Consider the following 22,555-nt stretch of genomic DNA (forward strand, 5'->3'; position numbering starts at 1 on the left):
TTTATGTATTAGTTGATAAATAAACCCCCATGTTATTACTCCATGGCAATATTTATTTTTGTGCCGCTGAACGATTTACGGGCTCTTGCGAGGAGGCATTTTTTTCTGTAGTTTTCTCTTCTACCTTACTGAAAATAGCTTTATATATGAATCTGTCCGTGTTCCTGGCAATGATTCAACCGTTTTTCATGGGATCAAACCAAAAACGAGCAGATATGCACCATCACAGGGCGGCAAGGAGAAGCAGGCGTCTCCGAAGATTTCCTCTGGATGCCCTGGCCAGACATGAACAACTTGTGAGTTAAACTTAAAGTTTTTTTTATTAGTTCAATTTAAGCATTTGTCACTAATTGTGCTCAAGGTTACACAGTCTGCTGGGTAAGAGTTTAACATTTTTTTCCAACACTGGATTATGAGTTGTATAGTCTAACTACATGAAACACTTGTGAGATCAAAGTTTAGTATTTTTTATTCAGAGTCAAACCATATCACTTGTTTTAAACAAAAATACTTTAATTTTTAAATATTTATATAAAAATCCAAAAACCCAGCCAAAAAAAAACCATGAGATATTCCAGCATTTATAAATACGTCATAAACTAAAATGTAAGACATTAGAATAAAATGAAACATTCAAAAAAATCAGATTTAATTTTCTCAATGAAATAATTATTTTTCTATTTTACAGGGTCTTCCACGTCTCTACTGCTTTGCCAACATAAAGGTGTATGTCGTGGCCCTTCACGCTGACGGTCAGTCCGACACAAAACCAGACCGGCAGACCCGCAGATCGGTTGACCCGCAGGACCATTGAGCATCTGGTGGAGCAGTTTCGGGTTCCTCACACTCTGGGGGGGTGTACAGGAGACTGAGGTCCTGGTGTTTCTTTTCTGGCTGGCGTGTGGCGCATCTTACGGCGTGGTAACCAGGGCCTTTGACATGCCACGGTCCACTGTGAGCGGCAGACCGCATCCTCCAGCTGATGAGCAGGGTCACCCAGCATCCAGTGGGAATGAACTGTCATTAGTCACCTCTGGTTTTATAGCAGCTTGCTTGGTCTTCCACCTTCCAAAAGGTCGTGGGGAACATTGATGGCTGCCACTGAAGAATAAAGGCCCTAAAAGAAAATGCAGCTTGTTATTTTAACAGGAAGCTTTTTTATTCCATTCAACTGCAGGCTGTATGTGACTCTAAGCCAAATTTAGAGATATTTTTGTTGGGGATCAGTCCACAGTTCACAGGTTCTACGTAAAAGCCCAATTTATGTAAATCAAACATTACCCACCTGAATGATCATTTTGGGTGATGGTGGGTATCCCTGCATTGCTCATCCCATCACGCTGCTGACACCCTACAGGGAACCCGTGAGGAATGCGGTTCAGGCCCGTTACAACCAGCACCACGCCAAGGCACGCTCTGTGGTGGAGAGAGAGCATTTGGCATTATGAAGATGAGGAGGAGAGCAATATTTCTGGGGGCACTGGAAGTAAAACCAACCTTTGCAATGAAAATCATTGCCTGCAGTTCAGTTCTGCACAATCTGTGCATCAGTGAAGGGGACTGCTTGGAGCCACAGATGTTGAGCCACAGCAGGAACCAGTAGGACAGGTAAAGTGGCGTCCGTCTGCGAGGACAGATCTCTGCTTTCCTTTCAGCTCCAACTGTGACACACATGACTCAGGAAGACCAGGATTATTGTTAAGATGTATAAAAATAAATGTTAACATATAAAACGTAAATGTAAACATGTACATTTGATATTTATATGAAAATCCTTTTGAGATTGTTTGAGATTGGCTCAGATTTAAATAATACATGTAAATAATTCATTTTTGTTCCTGCATTTATTAAACAAATGGCAAAAACAACGACGACGTTACATTTTGTGAACAATATTTTAAACTCAGGTAAGCTTAACAGACTCTCCTGTCACTCTTTGTCCCTTCTTGCTCTCTCCTCCTCTCCTCTTTCAACAACAACCTTTACCCCAAAATGACAACGATTACAGTTTAATGATAAATAAATACAAATCTGATCAAGTGTCTCTTACTCCCATCCGGCACGAGCTTGACTGAAAACAAACAGGCTATCTTTCTCCATCCACAGATGGATCAGATTTTCCTCATCCTCGTCAGTCCCTACATATATAAACACATTTTAAAAATGTGTTAATAACTTATGACTACGGTTAGAACTCACTGTTTTTTGATGTAATATCAACAGCGTTTGTTTTTAGCCTTCAATGCTAATTCGCGCTAGCGTTAGCTTTAGCATTACCAAAATTGATGAGCTTCAAAACAATGTAGATAGTCGATTGAGGAATAAAACATTAAACACATCATCTTACGTATTTATAAATATATTTTACAACATATACAAGATACTTTTAAATATACTTACATTTTTAAGTCCTCTTTCTAGCGCAACCGTCCGCCATCTTTGAATAATTCAAACGCAGTGTATTGTGGGTCACACGCAATGCATTCTGGTATGAACGCAGTGCATTCTGGGCAATATTCGCCGATCGAGTGAGCATCGATCCACACTGGTTTTTCGTAGAGAATTCTGGGAAATTTCTAGTGCACATGATTTTTGAACTGTAGATTCGGACAGCACTACAAAATGGCGACCGCACTATATAGTGCACTATATAGTGGTTAGGGCGGTAATTCGGACACAGCCATATGACTTAAGTTAGATAATTATTATGGGATGGCAACACGACCTACGGTTTGGCAGCCGTTTTGTGCCCAAATGTGAGGCGATCTATGCGTTTCACTGCATCCGTGGCTGGAACTGAACATATTGAAATACACTGGATACGGACATATAGGGAATGTGACCGTCGTTGAGAAAAAAACCTCCGTTATTAAGGACATCCAAAAAGTATACTTTTTCTGATTTGTCTGAAACTGTCGTTGATCTGTCCGTCATCGGTATGCGACCCAAACATAAAATGGTTGATATGGAGATAAAATCAAAAGAAAAGCTGCCATTTTAAAAAAGTGGATTTTCTATTATTTCTATTAACAGTGTTTTTCAACATTTTTTGAGCCACGGCACACTTTAACCTGGACAAAAATCCCGCGGCACACCAGCATCCAAAAATGTAAAATAAAAAAGGAGAAATTCATAGTCTGAATTAATCTACAGTCCCTCCGCAATCTCACATGCATGTTTGTGATAATCGTGGCAGAAAAAGCTGGAAGCTGCAGCTGTTTTTTCTAAAAGATGTAATAAAAGTTAAGTTAGAAAATTTAAAAACTGTTTGATGTGTGTTTGTTGTGGTTTTAAGCTGATTAACAAGGATGACTCATTGTGCGCTGACACGCTGTCACTTTAACCCAATGCATCATGGGAGATGTAGTGCGAACAGCCGCTGAACACAGAAAGACCCTCTTCTCTGAGCTTCATTGTTTTGTTCACTTGTTCCACGGTCTGACACCGGATTCTGTGGAAAGCTACACTGCTAAAGACGAGCTTTAGCTGGTATTTTTGTTCGAACTGAGCGACTTTATGAGCAGAATCTGAAGAAAGGAAGTGAAGACTTTAACCACTTCTTGGTTAAAGTCTTGGTCACACTTGGTCACACTGATGGCATGTGATTAAGCCTCCAAGAATGATTGGCGGAGACAGTTAAAGGGGCGGGACTTTTCCGAAAACAGCTCTAGCTGCAGCTAAATCGTGGTACCGTCATTCTTATCAAAATGTCTTTATTAGAATCAAATAAACAAAAAGAAAAAAGTATTTTACGATCTTTCATATTCTTAACTACTCAGTGTTTTATCAGGGCCTGTTTGGATGAACACAGAGCTGATATCCTGGAGATGGTGAATGTTTTTAGATCAGTTAATGAGGGCAATTTCCCACGGCATGCCTGACCATCTCCCATGGCACACTAGTGTGCCGCAGCACACTGGTTGAAAAACACTGATCTATCACATTTAGCTATTAATAATGATAATATGATGCTAATATGATGCTCTTAGGCAATGTGTTTTCCTGAGTCAGATGCTGATCCTGATAGTCATGCTATCGCTTTTAGCCATTTTAGCAACATCGTCAAATTTTCAACAGTTCAGCCATTTCTTCAGCAAATTCAGCTTTCATTCAGCAGTGCAGCCTTCAACCCTGCATTTTCTTCTGGAAATGCAGCTCCTTCTTCTTTTGACTTCTCTCTTTTTTTCTTGAAGCGCACGTGTTAGCGCCATGGACATATTTACTATATTTATGGTCTATGGATTGTGATGACCGCATGGAAGTGTGTGTGTGTGTGTGTGTGTGTGTTGATTTGAGTGCGCACATGCACGGGGGGGGGGTTCATGCGCAGCAGCACATGAACAGAGTATGAGGGAGGCAAAGAGAGCACCAGGTGCAACAACAACAAACTACATCAACACAAAAAATTAAAGTATAAAAAAAAAGAGTGGGACTGGAAAAAGAAGCAACAATCTGGAAGCCTTTCATTCTTATTGATAATTCAAAGGAAGAGAGTAAAGTCTGCTGGAAATTTGTTCTAGAACCGACTCCACAAGCAACCTTCTCCAACACCAAGCAGATATTCACTGACAGAAGAAACCGGATAATCTCTTCAAAGCTGAGACACTTTAAATGCAAACCTTTTCTGCAAATAAGTCTTTTTTTTGTTTTCTTCTATTATTTTGCACATTTTAATTTGTATTTTGTGTTGTGGTTGCATTGTTTTGCCTAAAATTTGTTTAAAAGGAAAAAGCTAAAATTGTATATACTGGTAGTTAAAAGTTAAATTCTATTAAAAGTTGTTTTTTGCTTTTATCGTTAATTTTGAACATTTAATCAAGAAGGAATAATTGTATATAATACACTTACATAAAAGCACATTTTTTACATTAGTTATTCATTTAGTGCATATTTGTATATAGTTATTGATAATAACCAAAACAACCTAAATAGCCGTTTGGGAGCCGATCCAAAAGAGCCGGCTGTCCTAGAAGAGCTGTGATTCCCATGAATAATGTCTACCAAGACTTTTCACAGATGTACCACTGATGTGTGACATTTTTCTCATGTATACTGCGCATATATCATGTAAAACTACGTAATTGATGCATAAATCACTAATGAACTGCATATTTGCAGTATAATAATCTTGCCCGGTTCATGCTCACCGTTGATTTACGTGTATCTTTGTGTTTATTTCTTCCATGGTTTTAACGCGGTTCATTCAAGATACATCTGGGAAAATTTGCCGGAAAGAGCACAACTATTCTCACTTTTTCCACGTATTTTCACTTATGACAAATTTTCATCTGTGCAATATTGCGCAAAATGTATGTAGTGGCTGTGTCATATGACCTTTACAGTAAAACTAAACAAAAAAAGAGAGGAGTATTTCACCTGAATGGATTCACCCCTGCTGTAGATATTACACTGTCTTCAGGGCCGTATCTGAAGGGGCTTGGGGGCACCCAAACCCCCCAAGCAGCAGGATGTGGCCTCATCCAAATAATCTCTAAAAATGATATTTCTCACTATAATCTGGCCCTTTAAAATACAAAAATATATATTTATCATGCATCTGATTTATAAGAACATGTGAACTAAAAAGAAAACACAGAAAGAGATATTTTTTAAGTTTAAAAACCCATATTTTCTAAAAACACTACAATATTTTTATTTTCAATTTCCTCTGTTTTTACTCGCATTTGAGAATTCATCACTGAGTTGTAGATTTTTCACAAAATAGACCCAAAAATAGGATACAAATGAGTTTGTCCAGAAACCCATCTGAGCAGTGGTCACATGTACGATTTAAAGTTATATCATGTCACAAAAAGAAAATCAAGTCTTGTGAAAGTTTTGGCAATTTTTGTAAAGTTTTACTTGGGAGACTTGTTAGTTTAATTTTCCCCCTAGTGGTCACTTTATATACTGCACTTTGCCACAGTTTTCAATATTTTCTGCATAAAGCAACCTCCCATCGTTATGCCTCTTAATGAAAATGAAATTCCACAGATCTGACTCTAGTCTCTTTAAAGTGGTTTTCATTTTTTCAGCTACAGTCCATTTCTGTTTACTCCCACGTGAAAAGTCTAATCTTAAAACCCCAAACCCACCATTTTTAAATTTATATGATTGATCTATATCACTAAATAAATCATAAGTGTGGCAGGAAACGGTTCTTCTGTGGTCTTCTGGTAGAATATCCACCCTGACTAAAAGATCATGAGTTCAAATCCATGTCCAAGTTATGACCTATTGAACATTTTTGATGGTGTTTCACCCTTTTTTGAAATGAACTTTAAACAAAAAGTAAGCAATGCTAATGCTTTCTTCTAGAAGAAAAGAAATGTCGATGCTATACGATAACATTAAAAAAAAAAGCATTAAGTTAGCTAGTTTGTGGCATTAAGGTCGGCGTGTTCTCAGAGCCGCTGGGTTTGATTGTTGTATCTACAATTAAACCAAGACCAATTTCAGTCTTTCAAAGCCCCTCTTCAGAATCCCACTGCTGTTTAACGCGTCCCTCATCCTCTGAAGAAGTTGCTTCAACATCCTATCTGTAAGGGATCCCGGAGTCTAACACGGACCCTACAGGAAAAATGACTAAGAAATGAAGGTGGACCTTCTGAACACATGTGAGGAATGAGAACAAAAATGACTAAGATCAGCGTTGGATCGTCCTCTACAGCCTCAGGAAAATATGAGCACTGGTGAAGGTAATCAGCAGCCTGATTTGGGTTAACTCATGGATTATTCTGAGTGACCGAGTCAGCGCGAGAGACCGTGAATAAGGAGACTGCAATGAGTCTCTGAACCGCAGGAACCAGGTGGGGGTGACCGGCTTTCAGGTTCCAGATGTAAATTCCTCCAGAGTTACAGATCACTACTGAAATTCAGAGTGAGTAAATGAACATAGCACTGTCGCAGAGAGGAAAAGTGGCCAAAAGGCCCCGTTTGGCTGATTTTCTCCTTTTTTTTTCGTCTCTGAGGGCTTTTTTTCTGAGTTCATACAGTTTTTTCCGTCACCGGGAAACCGCTTTGGGATAGACCCGTCTGGGTGAGAGGAGAACCTTGTTCGCTTGGGTCACTCAACTTTGCACACAATTTACAAACATGACACATACTTGTGTTTCTAAAAACGATTTTCCAACTTTTTTCTTTGGTTCTCTAAACTTTTATAATAAATGTATGATTTTCTTTTAAAAACCCGAGCGTTATTTTAAAACTTTAAAAATAATCATCTTAAAATTTTCGAATGAGGGCAGACATCTAATTGGAGTATATGAGTCAACATTTAGGCCAGTAAAAGCAAATACAACATGGTTTCATGACAGGAAAACATGCAGACTTCCTGTTAGAAGCGCGTTTAGAAAGCACAGTAAATTAGGCAAGATGTAGTTCACCCCGGTGACCACTAGATGGCTTGTTTTGGCTTTACAACACAAATAAACAAAATTACGCATTTTCATTCTAAATCGGCAGAATAAAAAGATAAAGTTACATGGGTGAAGATGCAGCTTAGCTAATTATTTGTTATTACACGTGGTTTCACAAAAGTAATTAAAAGCAACTCGACAACTGAGGCTTTTGTTGCCTCAGTTGGACAAAAAACCGTCTGAAGCAGGGAAACGGAGGCCTCCTCAGGGAGGAAGGGTTTCTGGAAAAGTCAGGTTTCAGTGACGCCAGATAACTAAAACCAGGAAAGTTAAAAAATTTAATAAAATAAAAAATGTTTATTAATACCACGAAAAGGACATTGCTGTTACCATAGCTCTATTTCAAAAATAACACTAAAAATACACATAAAATTAATAACAACAATAATTATTGTCCAATAATTATTATTTTAGTCTTAGCCTTAGTTTATTACAGAATGACAGAGGACTTCCTGTTATCAACGCAGTTCTCTTCTAAACCAAATACGTGGACCATCGTTGACAGAAAATAAAAAGATTGCAGAATTTTGAGCACTTTTTATAGTTCTGCTTTAACTCAACAAAGCTACAGAGTTTGTGTTCTTTTGCAATCTTTGTACAGATCCCAGAGAGAACCTGGATTCTACTTCATAAACTATTATGTTCTATTTATAGAAACTTGGGGATGTCGTTTCTTACTGCAATATGATTCTGATCAATACTTTAAAGTAGGACTTTTGGTGTTTAAGCTCACAGGAAATGCAGGAGTCCACTTCATGGCCCTTTCCTCTTCTCATCAGCGGATTAATCAGCGAGGATAAAATCCCAAGAAACCTCACCTCCCCCAGGCATCGCCCCCCCCAGGATTCCAGTCCTGCCCCTTGTGGTATTTCATAACTGCGTCTATCTTTATCTGTAATCTGCAGAGAATAGATGCAGCCCGCTCTATATTTGGTCGTCAAAACAAACCCGAACGGCACTATTCAGCAGTTTGGCTGAAAGCAAAACCAACTCCTCCCAATTCCGACTGTTGCTGCAGCTTCCACAATCACAACTAATCCAGCCCTACACCCATCCCCGTTCCGCTCCACCGGAGGGGAAAATGCGGATCTGATCGGGTCAGCTTTAGCGATGTGCAGCTTTTTGTGGAGCTGGTTTTGGTGGCTTTAGCCAGTATCACAGAGGATTATGGGTAAAGGCGGGGCGACACTTTTACAGTTTAACTTTAAGACCCATCAAACAGCTCCGGACTCACAGAGCTATAAATAGTGCTGGAGGTGGGTGTGTGTTTCAGTGAGAGGCTGAAACACAAAGTAGTAAACAACTGCAGGGACCGGGTCATGACTTGGTGTCCCGCCTTAGCGGTTTCTGTTGTTTCAAGCCAACGGGAGGCAGAAGCTTCAGCAGGTTTCTTCTCTGCAAACTTCAAGGTCTGGTCTGACTTTGTAGACTTTTGGTTGCAGTTAAGTTAAAAAGATTTGCTGAAAGTTGGTTGGTCGGTTATAAAGTTCACTTTTTTAGTAGAGAGTTACATTTTGGCCCATCAGAACACCAGAAACACTTTTCCTAACAGGTGTTCAATAAACATTAAAATTACAACTTCATTGCGTCTTTGCTCCTTTCTTCCAACAGAAATATTTTTCAGCAGTGGATGCAGTTTATTCTTACTGCGCGTTTGAGCCAAAATGTCACCCCCACCACATACTCAAAAGCTTACCAAAATACCTGGTGAAAATGAATTGTTGGCATGGTGGATGACTTCTTTTAACAGGGATGAAAGCAGTTGCACGTTATGTTTGTTTGTGTTTCTTTATGTCACATTCATCGACGGGTGACAGTGTTCTTCCAAAGTGTTGGAACTGACCAGGAGTCTGCTGAAAAACCATAAGGCGAGTCGTCGCAAACCGTGTTAGCATTTCTGTGCGTAAACAAAACCCAGCGTGGGGGATTCATTTGACTGATCTACAGCTTCTTTGGTTTGAAGATGGACATAAACAACTTCAGCGTGTTAGCGCCAAACCCTCACTTCTTTGTGTGGGAAAGACACAATTTCTTTCCGTACTTCTTAAATAAAACAAAGTGATTTTTTGTGTGTGTGTGTTATTTGTGTTCTGCAGTAGTTAACGGTGTTTTTACGTAAACATGCAGGGTCCACAAAGAGTTTCACCAAAGGAGTAATAATAAATTATGGTGCACTGTGTCTTTCTGTCGTTTTCAAATTTAAAGGGCCAATATCACGTGTGTCAAACTCAGGCCCACATAAATTATAATTGGCATGCGAGATCATATCAAATGTGCATTAGAGCTGGCCCGCGGTATATACTGTATAACACTGCAAATCCCACAATGCTTTGCTAGTATGTTGGTGTGCAGTCAAAAACGGCAAGCGCTCCTTTTTTTCTGTGGACAGTCATTGACAGCCACGCTCCAGTCACATCGGACTAATTCATTTCACCTTCCACAAAAATGACCAAATGAAAGACGGACTACAGGAGCTTCCAGGACAGGTGGGAAGGCAGATTATCTGTTCATGAACATAAAGGACAGACCTGTTTGTCTTGTGTGCGGAGCTAAAGTGGCTGTAATGAAAAAAATATAACATAAGTAGACACTATATGAAAAGGTTAAACATTACAAATCAGTTACAGGACATTTTTAAAGAAATTTTTAGTTTGGCCCATGACTTTAATTTAATGCTTAATTTTGGCCCACTGTGAGTTTGAGTTTGACATCCCTGGCCTATACCATGCAAAATCAACTTTTTGAGCTTTTAAGTGTATCATATTGGTCATTTCTCACCAAAAACAAAGTGGTATTTTGACCCATTCAGGCAGGAACAGCCCCTTCCAGCAAGAGTCTGCACTGACACGCGCACACACACACACACTTTCACTAGCGTCGACCGGCTAAACGCTTTCCTTTTATTTGCACAAATGCACATCCATCTTTGTTGTTTGTTTGTGTGGGAAAACACAGACACGCTACCGAGGCCGGCTTTAGGATGACGTCATTAAATGGGCGACACCCACACGGAGCAAAAGGCGGAGCCTCAGATATCGAGCGTTCTTACTTTTGGGTAGGAAAAGGAAATGCAAAAATAACTAGTATTTCATTTAAAAAAAATATTTAGTGTGCTAAAAGGTCCAAAAATATAAACGCAACACTTTTGTTATTGCTCCCATTTTTTATGGTATGAACTCAAAGATGTGAAACATTTTCCACACACACAAAATAACCAGTTCTCTGAAATATTGTTCACAAATCTGTCTAAATCTGTGATAGTGAGCACTTCTCCTTTGCCAAGACAATCCATCCCACCTCACAGGTGTGCCATATCAAGATGCTGATTAGACAGCATGATTATTGCACAGGTGTGCCTTAGACTCGGCACAAGAAAAAGTGTTGCGTTTATATTTTTGGTCAGTGTATATGGCTATAGTTTACTCTGAAAGCTTAAGAATAACATGGTGTAAAGAATAGAAAGTGTGAAGTTTGGGATAAAGTTGTTGGAGAATTTCCAGAAACAAGCGTTGCAGGAGATTTGTTCTGATTTGATCTACATGAGATTAAAAATCAAAAGTGAAAGCTGGTGGGAAAGGAAATGTGATCTGGAGAGGATGGTTTGGAAAAGGCCAGAAAGCACAATGACGGGTTGTTCTGAATCCCCCTTTACATCAAACCTGCAGATGGATCTCGGTCTTCTGCCCTTCGGTGGAGAACGTCCAGAGCAGTTTTCTGTAATGTCGGCACCACTGACTCACTGATCGGAGGCTGCTGTCTGATTTGATGAGTGGAAATGTTCACGGCTCACTCCGGACCCATGACGGGATCTAAAGTCTAATGTCCCCACAGTCCTTCCCTGTAATCAACGCTGCAGTTTGTCTTTCCACCTTTGGAGCTGTTGACCTCAAAAAAATGCAGCCTCGTTTTTCACGTCTTCACTTTCTGAAATCCAGAAAAGCGTCCAGAGGAAGAGCTTGCCTCAGATGTGGCGAGAGCAGCAGGAGGTCAGCGCTCCTCTCGTGGTCGCCACGTGCCAGCTCCTCTGGCTCTAAAACCCTTTTCTTTCCAATGCTCTCCAAGATGTGAAGCCCCAGAGAGAATCGAGGCCGGATTTAGCTGTAATCCTAGAGCCCGAAGATCCTGAACTTGTAAAGAGCAAAAGTCAACTCTAAGAATCGACTTTGACTGCGATGGGATTTTCTTTGGCAGGAGCTTCAGGAGGAGAGACGATGAGATGTTGATGTTAGCGGGCAGCTCTGTTGATCCTGGAGTGGAATTTCAATCTTCGTGGAGCTGATTTACTTTAATGGTTTCTTTTAATTCTAAAACGTGTGCGTTTGGGCGAAAAAACAGAAGAAGTGGGTGTTGTGAGGAAGTTTTAGTCCAAACATGCTACTGGGCTGCACATTCATAAAAAAAACACTTTAAACATTCTCTAAAACGCCACGTTGACATTCCAATAATCTGTCCGTCTCCCATGAGCTTTGATGACTTATTATTCAGGATTGCTTCTCAAACATGGTTTGATGTTGAGTTTCGGACTTGAAACACAAATGGCAAATGCAACAGTGAGTGTGTTTTTGTGTGTGTGTGTTTGTGTGTCAGACACGCACCCCTCCAGTAAGAAGGTCTCCAGCGCTCCGCTTCTTCTCTGCCTGAAGCCGATCGCTGTAAAAACCCCAACAAAAAGTAGGAAAAGTTACGATTGAAGACAGTTTTGAATCATTTAGATGGCAGTTTAAGAGTCGCACGGGGGTATAGTGGTTAGCACTCTCACCTCACAGTGAGAAGGTCCTGGTTCGAATCCCAGCTGGGACCTTTCTGTGTGGAGTTTGCATGTTGTCCTCGTGCATGTGTGGGTTTCCTCCGGGCACTCCAGCTTCCTCTCACGGTCCAAAAAACATGCTTCATTGGCATCTCTGAATGGCCCCTAGTATGCATGTGAGTGTGTGACAGCCCGGTAGCGTGTCCAGCGCATACCCCACCTTTACCCAACATTAGCTAGGATAGGCTCCAGCAACCCCGTAACCCCAAAAGGGATTCAGTGCCTTTTCAAGACAGATGGATGAATGAAGGCATCGACTGTAGAGGTGAACTGGATGGAGCGAGTGTGACGCCACCCACAGAAAATGGTTTTTGAAGGAGTTTTATCTTCACATTTTCATAGATGGTTTCTGTATTTGGGTGACATTATCTATCCATCAGAAAGTTTCTAGCCCCACAGCTTCGAGTTTGTTTCATTTTTTTCTACTTTAAAGACCCACTTTGATGAAAACCAGGTTTTCAGTGTTTCTAATATGTTTTTGTAGCATTTTTCTGATGATGGAGAACACATAGGGAAAAAGAATTCAGTGTGATTCAGTGTAAAATTCCATTTCTGAGTGTTATTAACATCGTTGTGAATCAGGAGCGGATGAAGAAAATGCTGTTTGAAAAGAAGCTTCTTTGTGAAGGGGAAAATACGACAGGCGGGTAACAAGCTCCCTGGTCTGAGCTCTCAGCATCGGGGAGAGGGGCGGGGCTGCTTCATGCCAACAGTCCCGCGACACAGGTTTTCGGATTTTAGCTAAAAACTGCAAAATCATATTTAAAAGACCACTGGGAACGATTTGGAAATAGATTGAAAAGATTATCAGAGTGGGACTTTAAATCAGTTCAAGAATCAAAGTTCGTTTTTTCTTTTATGGTTTTCAACCGTTTGATTATTTTACTGAAACATTTCTGAATTCCATCTTGAGAGAATATTTTGCCTGAATGAAAGAGGTGATGTTTTCAGTCCAGCTATTATCTCAGAGGGAAAAATTGCTTTAATAATCTAATATTTCTATATACAACTAATTTAGCGTGTTTAATCTGCAGCTGTTTAATAATCTAAATGTAATGTGATGATCTCATCACAGGCTATACTTGTAAAAATGTGAGTCTACGAAAGTAAACGTCTCTGTGGAACCGTGAATCCAGGAAATGGTTTTTATTAGTGATCACAAAACTGACATCAGCACAATTCTCCCTTTCTGGTTTAGCTCATAAGTGCAACAGAGTTTGATAAAAACGAGTTATTTACATTCATGCAAACATAAAAATATACATCATACCTGCACAAAACACAATTCTGCTCCATTATTCACCTTAAAAAAAAAATCCAGTGCATGGACCATGGCCTCCAGGATTATGGAGAAGCAGGAAGTTCTCCGTCCCATGATTGGTTAGTATCTGCAGTGAGCTTGGAGGTTATTTACAGCCGCCGTGCTTCTCGGGTCCTATTGTGGTAGGGGGGGGGTTCAGTTATGGCTTCTTGGGGTTGGTGAGTCACGGCGCTGAAAGCGAGGCTGCTCCCCCTCCTCTTCATCCAAGCATTCCTGCCGCTCGCCAGCCTGTCAGCAAAACGCTGCGGTTTTCCACGAGCGGCAGCCGGACGGATTTAAAGTGGGGCCGCAGAGGTCATAGCCCCCACCCCTCTGAGCTGGAGCTCGGGGGTGACGCACCGTCAAATAAACAAACGTGCAGAGGTGTGTTTCGTACGGAGAGGGCAATAAACCCAGTTTAGCCCAACGACTCTCAGTTTAGAACATAAAACGGGTCATGACTGAGCAGGAGACTGACTAAAACACCACTTTTCCACTTTCCTTCCTGCTGTGTTGTTGTTGGTTTGTTTTTTGTACATAGTAACTTTTTTTCTGCATCAGCTTAACGTCCCACTCAAAGTCAGAGAGGTGCAGGCCTGCATGGAAACGAAACATCAGCACCGCCGCACGTGTGGAAACCAAACCTGCGGGGGCTTTTCTGACCAGAATCGAAGAGAAAAAAAAAGTTCAAAGACAGGTGAGAAATAAGAATTAAGAATTATAAATATACACGTGAAGCGCAGCGGCTGCTACTGCATGTCTAAGTAGACAAAGGTTAAAGGTGAAGAACTGGCTTTGGCCACTTTCAGTTTGGGTTTCTAACCGAACCTTTGAAATTAAAGCCTAATAATCAGTGATTCATATCTGAACCGTTTTTTTTCCCTTCATTCCCATCATAGCATTTTCTCAGAATGTGTTACTCTGACTTTAAGGATTTGATTCCGACAGAATCAACAATAAATAAGTTCATAAAAACCGGATCAATCCGGTCCGTTTGTCTCCCACACATAAACTCTCTGCGGCGTTGCAGACGTAAAGATGCGGCGTCCTCGTCAGAGAACTTCTCAGAACCACGACGCTCTGCGGACTCTGACGTGGCGGCAGGAAGCCCGTCCAGCGAGGCCCGGCTCCCTTTGTGGTTAGGTGGTCAGCTTGGAGTAGTTGGGTGGAGAGAAGCGTCTGCGCAGGTACTTCAGGATGTAGAGCGGCAGGCAGCTGACCAGGGTGATGGCGGTCACCTTCCACAGGAACGACACGGTGGTGATGAAGTAAATGTCTGCCACAGAAGCAGAGGCAGCGGTCACAACACGAACGCCGCTCAAACGGTCCGCTTGGCACGACAAACTCACGACTGGTGGTGTCAGACATTCAGTTTTTTTTGTCAGAAAGTGTCCACATTTGACTTTAAATGTCAGATTTAGTCTTAGTGGGAGTCACGTCTTACTGCTTAGTGTTGCATCTGGAGACTTGGAGACAACAATGAGAAAAACTGAATTACACTTAACCTAAAGGATCAGGATCAGGATTCTTGATTCTGTCTGATTAAAGTTAGGAACCGGATAATGACAAACTATGTAATGAAAATGCTTACAGTAGAACAGGGGTGGGATTATTTAAGTTTGCTTCCTTCCACTTCCTTTCAAGTAATAGTTAATTTAATGTCTAATTATCCTAAGTTTGATACCTCATTGTATGAATATATAATTGCTGATTGTATTGTTCTGTGCATTATTATTGTTTGAAATAAAACATTTCAAATATTTAAAAAAAAATCAAAATTCATACTGAACTAAACCACACCAGAGTTCAGTTGCAAGTAATTTCAGAGGTAGAGCAGAGTTTTGAAGCCTTAGTGACGTGTCGTCGTGTATGGGTGCTGTGGGTTTTGGGTGTCTTGGGTCTGTGGAGGGTTGCAGTTTGGTGGGGCAGCTGCATTTTAAGGGAAGCTTAAGTGAGTCTTGCAGTTCCCTTAAGCCTCGTTGTAAATGGAACGCATTCTAAGTGTATTGTTAATTATTTGTAAGGCTAGTGTGAGTTCAGTTCAGTTCAATTTGATTTATAAAGCCTAATATTACATCATAGTCGTCTCAATGGGCTTCATACCGGTAATTGTATAAATCAGTCATACAATTCAGTAGGTAATGGCTAAACTAAACTAAAGAGACTAAGCTAAACTGGGCATTCCTGTCCTTGGTACATTTCACGCACTTATGACATATGGGTGATCCTGACAGGTTGTTCAAACGTAATGCATTGTGGTCTATAAATTGCCAGTCTAGTAAGTATGGATGCAAACTGGGTTTTTCATAGAAACTTCCCAGATTTTGGAAATGTAGACTCGAACACCCTGAAAAATGGCGAACGTCCTCTATAACCGAAGGGAAATTTGGACGCAGGCTTAATGCATGGAATTTGGCGGGGTTGCATGTCACCTACTTCACCTTTACTTATTTTGCTCGTGGGTGTTGTTGACGTTTTTGCCAAGACCTGTTGCTCGCAGCATGAATGTGCATGAACATTTGAGCCTTGCGGGTTCATCCACTGCTCTACAATCTCGATCTTTTCTTGCTGATTTTTCCACTTATAGGAGCAGTTGTGACTAAAGTTTTATTGAGGTGAACTTTTCCACCTGATAAACAAAGTAAACAAACGATCCAGATGAAAAACTCTTTACCTCAATGGTTACTATAGTAATTAGGTTTGTTCACTTAATGATGCAAGAGTCCAAACTAATCTAAAATCTATTGTTATCTAAACTAAAACCACCATGAAGGGATCCAATAAATAAAATATTGTTGGTAGATATTTTTTATCTGAACTTAAATTAAAACCTAAACCGAAAAAGCAAGGTTAAAGTTTCTGATGCTCCCAGTGGCATCTTTAACTGCTTCACGCTGTACATCCCTGAATTGAAGATTATCATCAACGTCCCACCAGAGCAGAAAAATCACTGAAGAATATTTCTTTACATCATTGGAAATCAATTCAGGCATGAAAGAGTAAAAATGAACTAATTTCTATACTATTTTAGAAACTTTTCCGGACGGTTTTTTGATTTAAACGGATTTTTTTCAAATGTCAACCGTTGTATTTCAGATTGAGGTTCTATATTTCAAACATTCTGAAGTTTTTTTCCAATAAAAACTGAAATAAACTAGCTAAGCAACAAAAAGAAACTCTCCATCTGTGTCAAACATTAACCTTGAGTTCCAAACAAAGGATCCCGTCTGCGTTGTTGTAAGCGGCGGCTCAGACTGTTCTGAACGCACATCAGAGAAACACAAACGCCTCTGAAGTCTATTTCAGTTTGATTTGAGGAGGGAAACAGCAGGAGGAAAGGTTAACACTTGACCACATGCCAGTCATGATTGTTGGTGGTGGAGATTGTAGACTGAAAATGGAGCTCCACCCCACATAAAGCTGAAAATAAAGACATGGAGAGCTCTGGGTCAGAGCGCCGCGGAAGGCAGGAGTTTTCATTTGGTGAGTTTAAAGGGGGTTGTTGTTTTCTTTAGAAATCAAGCAACGGCAGCAAACAACAAGAGATGAACTGTTTCTACTGTAAAGGTTCCCGTTTCAACCGGAAGGAGCTGCTCTGACCTCCACAAACTCTGGCAGGAAACAAAGCGGCCTGCTGGCATTTCCTCTGATACCAAACTAAGGTTGTCGATATTCTCACCTTCACGCCCCCGATTTCCTGCATACCACAGCTTTTATTGCACCGGGGAGACCCGCCCCCCCACCGCGCTGACGTACCACCTCAAGGCCAGCCAAAGCACGGCGTCCCGCGGCGTTCGGATGTGTGTGCTCACCGATGAACTCGTGCAGGAACACCAGCGAGGCGATGTAGCACGCCAAGCTCAGCAGCTCTGCCACGATCATGAACCAGTGCCACGTCTGGACGGTCAGCGCCACCATCAGCAGCTCCGTCAGGATCAGGGAGGTGAAGGAGATGGCCACGATGTGGACGAACTCCGACTCGAAGAGCAGCAGGGCGCCGTACATGATGATGCTCCCTGAGGATGAGGAGGAGCGAAGAGCGACAGTCACACCTACAGCCTGCAGTCTCCTGGGTTAAACCCACATTTTACTGAGTCACATGAAGAGGATTACAAATCAGCCTTTAGTTTTCCATTTTTATGATATAAGCATTGGTGTCCATTTTTTCAAAATTAAATAGTTTATATTAAATAGTAAATTTTTATTTAAATAGTATAACGTTTTTCCTTTCTTCCTCTTACTCCTTTGAACTGATGTAGTCACGTGCCTTCATTTCATCACTGATTCTGTCATTGGTATCATCTGATTTTATGATGAGGACCTTTCACATAATCCCAACTCAAAACCCATTAATGAACACAATTTCCACATTTCACTTCTTTTTCTTTTTTTCTCAAAGTGCCATCCATCCATCCATCCATCCATCCATCCATCCATCCATCCATCCATTCATTTATCCATCCATTCATCTATTTATCTATCCATCCATTCATTCATCCATTCATCCATCTATCCATTCATTTATCCATCCATTCATTCATTTATTTATCTATCCATCCATCAATCCATTCATCCATCCATTTTCAGAAACCATTGAATCCCTTTGGAGGTCACTGAGTTGCTGGAGCCTATCCCAGCTGCTGTTGAGTGAAGGTGGGGTACATCCTGGACAGGTTGCCAGTCTGTTCAAGGGGAACACACTAACTCACATTCATACTTAAGGACAATTTAGAGCAGGGGTGTCAAACTCCAGGCCCAGAGGGCCGACATCCTGCTGCCGATTACCTGGATCAGGTGTTTTTAGCCAATAAAAAGCTTTAATAGCGGGTTTGTTGGAAAACACTGGCCCTCAAGGCCTGGAATCAGACACGCCTGATTTAGAGTAATCACTTAACCCATGAAACATGTTTTTGGACTGTGAGAGGAGAGTGGAGTGCCTGGACAAGACCCACACATGTAGAAGAACATGCAAACTCCATATTCCCTGTTGGGATTTGAACCTTCTCACTGGGAGGTGAAAGTGTGAACAGCTATGCAGCCAGGGTGAAATGGTACTTTCTCTTTAAATGACGCCCCAAAGGGGGTTGGACGAACCTCCTGCATCCCCGTACAGGTGCTTGTGCCTTAGGCTTTAACTGACTAATGAACTCCAAACACCTTCAGAGGTTTCCAGAGACTTTAAATCAGGGGTGTCCAACTCATTTTCACTGAGGGCCACATCAGCATAGCAGTTGTCCTCAAAGGGCCAGATATACACTGTATTTTTTACACTGTATTTTATCCCACAAAGGGAAATTCTTTCTCCGCATTTGACCCATCCCCTTGGGGAGCGGTGAGCTGCAGCCGAAACCGCGCTCGGGAGGCAGTAGCGTTAAGGGTCTTGCCCAAGGACCCTCACTGGGCGATGTGAACTGCTTGCCATTGATATGGTAATTGCCCCCAGTACCATTGCTCATTCCCCTCCGGAAATCGAACCCTGGTTTCCTGCATGGTAGCTTCCCACCTTACCAACCGAGCTACCCAGCTATAACTTATACTTGTAACGAAATGTAATGAAAAATAAACGTAACTACTCCTTAATGTTAAATAACTCATTTATTTATTTATTATAACTTTTTAAAATGACAACTACAGTTCCATAGAAAACATATGTTTGCTTGTTACTTTAGCATAAATCCTTTATCATTAGGTTAGGTTAGGTTATGTGGACAGTGTTTAAGTCCTAATGTATAGTTGCCCGATCCCATATTTCAAGTCCAATTCCCCCTAGATATGAATAAAGACACACCAATTTGTATTTTTTATTCTAAGAAATTAAAAACGTTTATGCTTTTGCGGGCCACATAAAATGACATGGGGGGCCACATTTGGCCAACGGGCCTTGAGTTTGACAGATGTGCTCTAAATGATCTCAGTTTGGATCGCTAGCAACACAATCCTGAGGACGACTGGCGGCCAGAAGAAAGTTATCAACGACCTTCATAGAGAGGGTAACCCAAAGAATATAATGCTAAACAAGCTGGTTATCCACAGAGAGCTGTCTCCGTGCCTGTTAACAGACTGAGTGGAAGGAAAAAGTGTGGTTGGAAAATGGGCAACAGGGAAAACCGCAGACTTGAGAGGAGTGGCGAACAAAGTCCATTCAAGAAGTTGGAGGAGTATCACAAGGAGGGGACTGAGGCTGGAGTCAGAACATCAAGAGTTCGGGTCAAATCTCTGAATCATTGGTTTTGTCAGCAATATCTTATCCAATCTAAAGAGAAAAAGAACTAGACTGTTGCTTAAAGTCTTCTTTTCAGATGAAAGTTCATTATTAGAGTTTGGAGGAAGAGTGGAGAGATGTGGAAAAATTTACAGAAGTCTAGACTGAAGTGTGAAGAGGTTCGGGGTTCCATGTCATCTGCTGGTGTTGGTCCACTCTGTTTTCTGAAGTTCGGTCAATGAAGACCTCAACCAAGAAGCTCCAGAGCACTTCCAGCTACTCTGCTAACAGACTGTGGGGATGCTGGCTTCATTTTCCAGCAGGACTTGGCATCTGCTCACACAAAGACACCAAAACCCGCTTTAATGGTTGTGGTGATCCTGTGCTCCATTTGAATAGAACCTGATAGAACATCTGGGGACCGTGGTCAAAAAGAAGATACTGAAGGCAGCTGTCAGAGCAACCTGGGCGTCTCCCTGACAAAAACACGCTTTGAACAAAACTAAGTCTTACTTCTGTTTTGTTTCCCACATTCGCTCAGTTCCTCTGAGCAAATATTTACCAGCTTCCTCATTGGCCACTGAAAGCAGCATCTGTGCGACGCTGAAACACGCGTGTACGTTCATGTTCAGGGCAAGGCTGCTGCTGGGCGTGTTTAACCTGAAACTACAGGCGACAACAGAACACGGGCTTTCCAGGTTCTCTCTGCCCAATACTCCAAGGTAAACGGAGCGGAAAGACCAGAACACAACACTTCCCTGGATTTAAACAAAACTACTTCTGCATCGATTAGAAATACAATTCAATTTCAGTTTCTCGATGTGCAAAACCGATGAGAGACAGAATGAATAATTTTCAGTTTTTGTTTGTTAAAGTTTAAAATATCCAATAAATTTCTTTCCACTTCATGCTTGTGTCCCACTTGTTTATTCTTCACAAAAAAAATCCATTTTTTTTATCGGTATGTTTGCAGCCTGAAATGTGGCAAAAGTTTGAAAAGTTCAAGGTCGAATACTTTCGCAAGTCACTATATGGTTACGAGCTCAACAGACGTGTTTAAACTAAAGTGAAAAGAATTGATTCAATCAGAAACCTTTGTTTTTTATTTCAAAGTTACATTTTTTTATTCAGACAAAATATAATGTTGGTCTTTTTTGTGTAAAATGTATCAGCATGTCGTCATCATAGAATTGTTCAAAAACGACAGTCGCTTTGGCATAAATAAATACATAAAAATTTGATAAATAAATCACTTTTTAGAAGAAAAGTATTATTGTTTTTATTTGTTTTGGGGGTTTTTAAGCCAGGTTTACATGAAATTGCATTGTAGTAAACTGGAGAGAAAAACAACTACCGGGATAAACGTTCAGCTAATTTTGTTGAAAGATATGATTGACAACTTTTGAGAGAAACAGCGGGAACTTGAAGCTTTTTGTGAGTCAGTTATTACAATAAAATGCATGTGAGTTTGTGGAGAGACTGTTCGTTAAAACAAAATACAGAGTTTCTCCATTTTAACATTTTTGGCTGTTGGTGTGCCGCAGGATTGTTGTCAAGGAAAAAGTGTACCTCTAGTTTTAGAGAATACACTTTTTTAAAAGCAGTATTTATAACTGTTAGTTTGTTTAAAAATATTAAATGACATTTAAATGTCATAATCAGAGTTTGTATTTCTTCGGCCCCTCACAGCAAAAAGGCCCCCGGTTCTAGTCCCGGCAGGGGGACCTGAAAACAGACCAACCATGGGGGGCCTTTCTGTGTAGAGTTTGCATGTTCTTCCCGTGCATGCGTGGGTTCTCTCCGGGGACTCCGGCTTCCTCCCACTGTCCCAAAACATGCTTCGTAGGTTAATTGGTCACTCTAAATTGTCCATAGGTGTGAATGTGAGAGTGATATGTGCGACCCTGCGACAGACTGGCGACCTGTCCAGGGTGTCCCCTGCCTTGGCCCTTAAGTGGCTGGGATAGGCTCCAGCAGCCATGTGACCCCGAAAAGGACAAACGGAAGAAAATGAATGAATGAACTTTTCAGTAGGGATCTCTTACCTTGATAAATACTTATTAGGACCCATATCAGAAAGGTCTTGAAACTCAGTGGTCGGCCCTGTTGGAGGAAAAGCAGACCTGATGAACAGACTGAAGGCAACTGCAGGTTAGCATCAACGTGTTGCTGGTTTTACACACCTTCAGCAGGTCCTTATATAACTCTGGGTACAGCATGGCAACCTCCGACTTAACATCTTTGTCCAACACCAGAGAGAAGACGGGGAACATGGTGTAGACGGTGGAATAACTGCAGCAGACAAAACACAAATCAGTGAAGGAGCACATGTGCGCGACTCAGCATAAGTTCATATTTTCCCTCATCTTGAATTTCAGCGAAGCTTCGGCGCAGAGGAAATGCCAGGGGAGCAAGGACGCCAAATGCTTCGCTGATAAGTCATCCAGATGCCGCATCTCACCCGATAATCAGGAATCCTTGGTAGAGCGGGACAGAGGCGAAATAGAACACGGAGGAGAAAACCGCCTGGGGGGTCAGAAGAAAGGAAGACTAAGTCAATGAGCAGAAATCAATAACACAACTAAGACAGGAGATGAGAAACTTTTACTTTGAAGGAACAAGACAAGATTTCTGGGAATTGGATTTTAATCCACCGCTGCAGCCTCTGCTGACTCATCAGGTAGAGTCTGCATGAAGCTGTCAGACGGTCGGCCTCGACCGCACGGCCTCCAGCCAGACAGGTTGCAGCTGCAACTGCTGCTGATCTGAGACATGCAGAGGAGGGCCTCTGTGAGAGGCCGCCGTCCGTGAAGCGGTGAGTCACGGTC

At 41.3% G+C, this 22,555-nt stretch overlaps 2 protein-coding genes and 1 long non-coding RNA gene across 5 annotated transcripts in view; all 3 read right to left on the bottom strand.

The window, feature by feature from the left end:
• The window catches only part of nfatc2a (nuclear factor of activated T cells 2a), a 40,492-nt gene extending 28,032 nt beyond the window's left edge, over window positions 1–12,460 (bottom strand). Inside the window, exons 1-2 of one of the 3 annotated variants that reach the window (XM_078950210.1) lie at window positions 12,178–12,460; window positions 12,014–12,068 (exon numbers count right to left, since the gene is read on the bottom strand). In XM_078950210.1, the coding sequence (XP_078806336.1) occupies window positions 12,014–12,068; window positions 12,178–12,398 (276 nt within the window). In that variant the 5' untranslated portion in view covers window positions 12,399–12,460. Of the gene's footprint in view, window positions 1–8,151; window positions 8,261–12,013; window positions 12,069–12,177 lie in introns of those variants that run through there. The other 2 variants (XM_078950211.1, XM_020704897.3) reach the window with 2 other exon arrangements.
• LOC144994037 (uncharacterized) lies at window positions 1,285–2,473 on the bottom strand. Its single transcript, XR_013657413.1, has 3 exons — window positions 2,401–2,473; window positions 1,498–1,676; window positions 1,285–1,416 (listed from the first exon to the last, which is right to left on the bottom strand). It is a non-coding gene; the product is annotated as an uncharacterized LOC144994037 (long non-coding RNA).
• An 896-nt stretch (window positions 12,461–13,356) lies between the features above and the next one.
• Window positions 13,357–22,555, bottom strand: part of atp9a (ATPase phospholipid transporting 9A) — a 46,333-nt gene continuing 37,134 nt past the window's right edge. The window contains exons 24-28 of the mRNA XM_004070998.4: window positions 22,189–22,253; window positions 21,911–22,019; window positions 21,773–21,830; window positions 17,338–17,541; window positions 13,357–14,801 (exon numbers count right to left, since the gene is read on the bottom strand). Coding sequence (XP_004071046.1) covers window positions 14,665–14,801; window positions 17,338–17,541; window positions 21,773–21,830; window positions 21,911–22,019; window positions 22,189–22,253 — 573 coding nt within the window. The 3' untranslated portion in view covers window positions 13,357–14,664. The remainder of the gene's footprint in view (window positions 14,802–17,337; window positions 17,542–21,772; window positions 21,831–21,910; window positions 22,020–22,188; window positions 22,254–22,555) is intronic.

This window comes from Oryzias latipes, chromosome 7 (genome assembly GCF_053564925.1).
Source record: "Oryzias latipes strain Hd-rR chromosome 7, Olatipes_Hd-rR_3.1".
In the NCBI taxonomy this organism is placed as follows: domain Eukaryota; kingdom Metazoa; phylum Chordata; class Actinopteri; order Beloniformes; family Adrianichthyidae; genus Oryzias; species Oryzias latipes.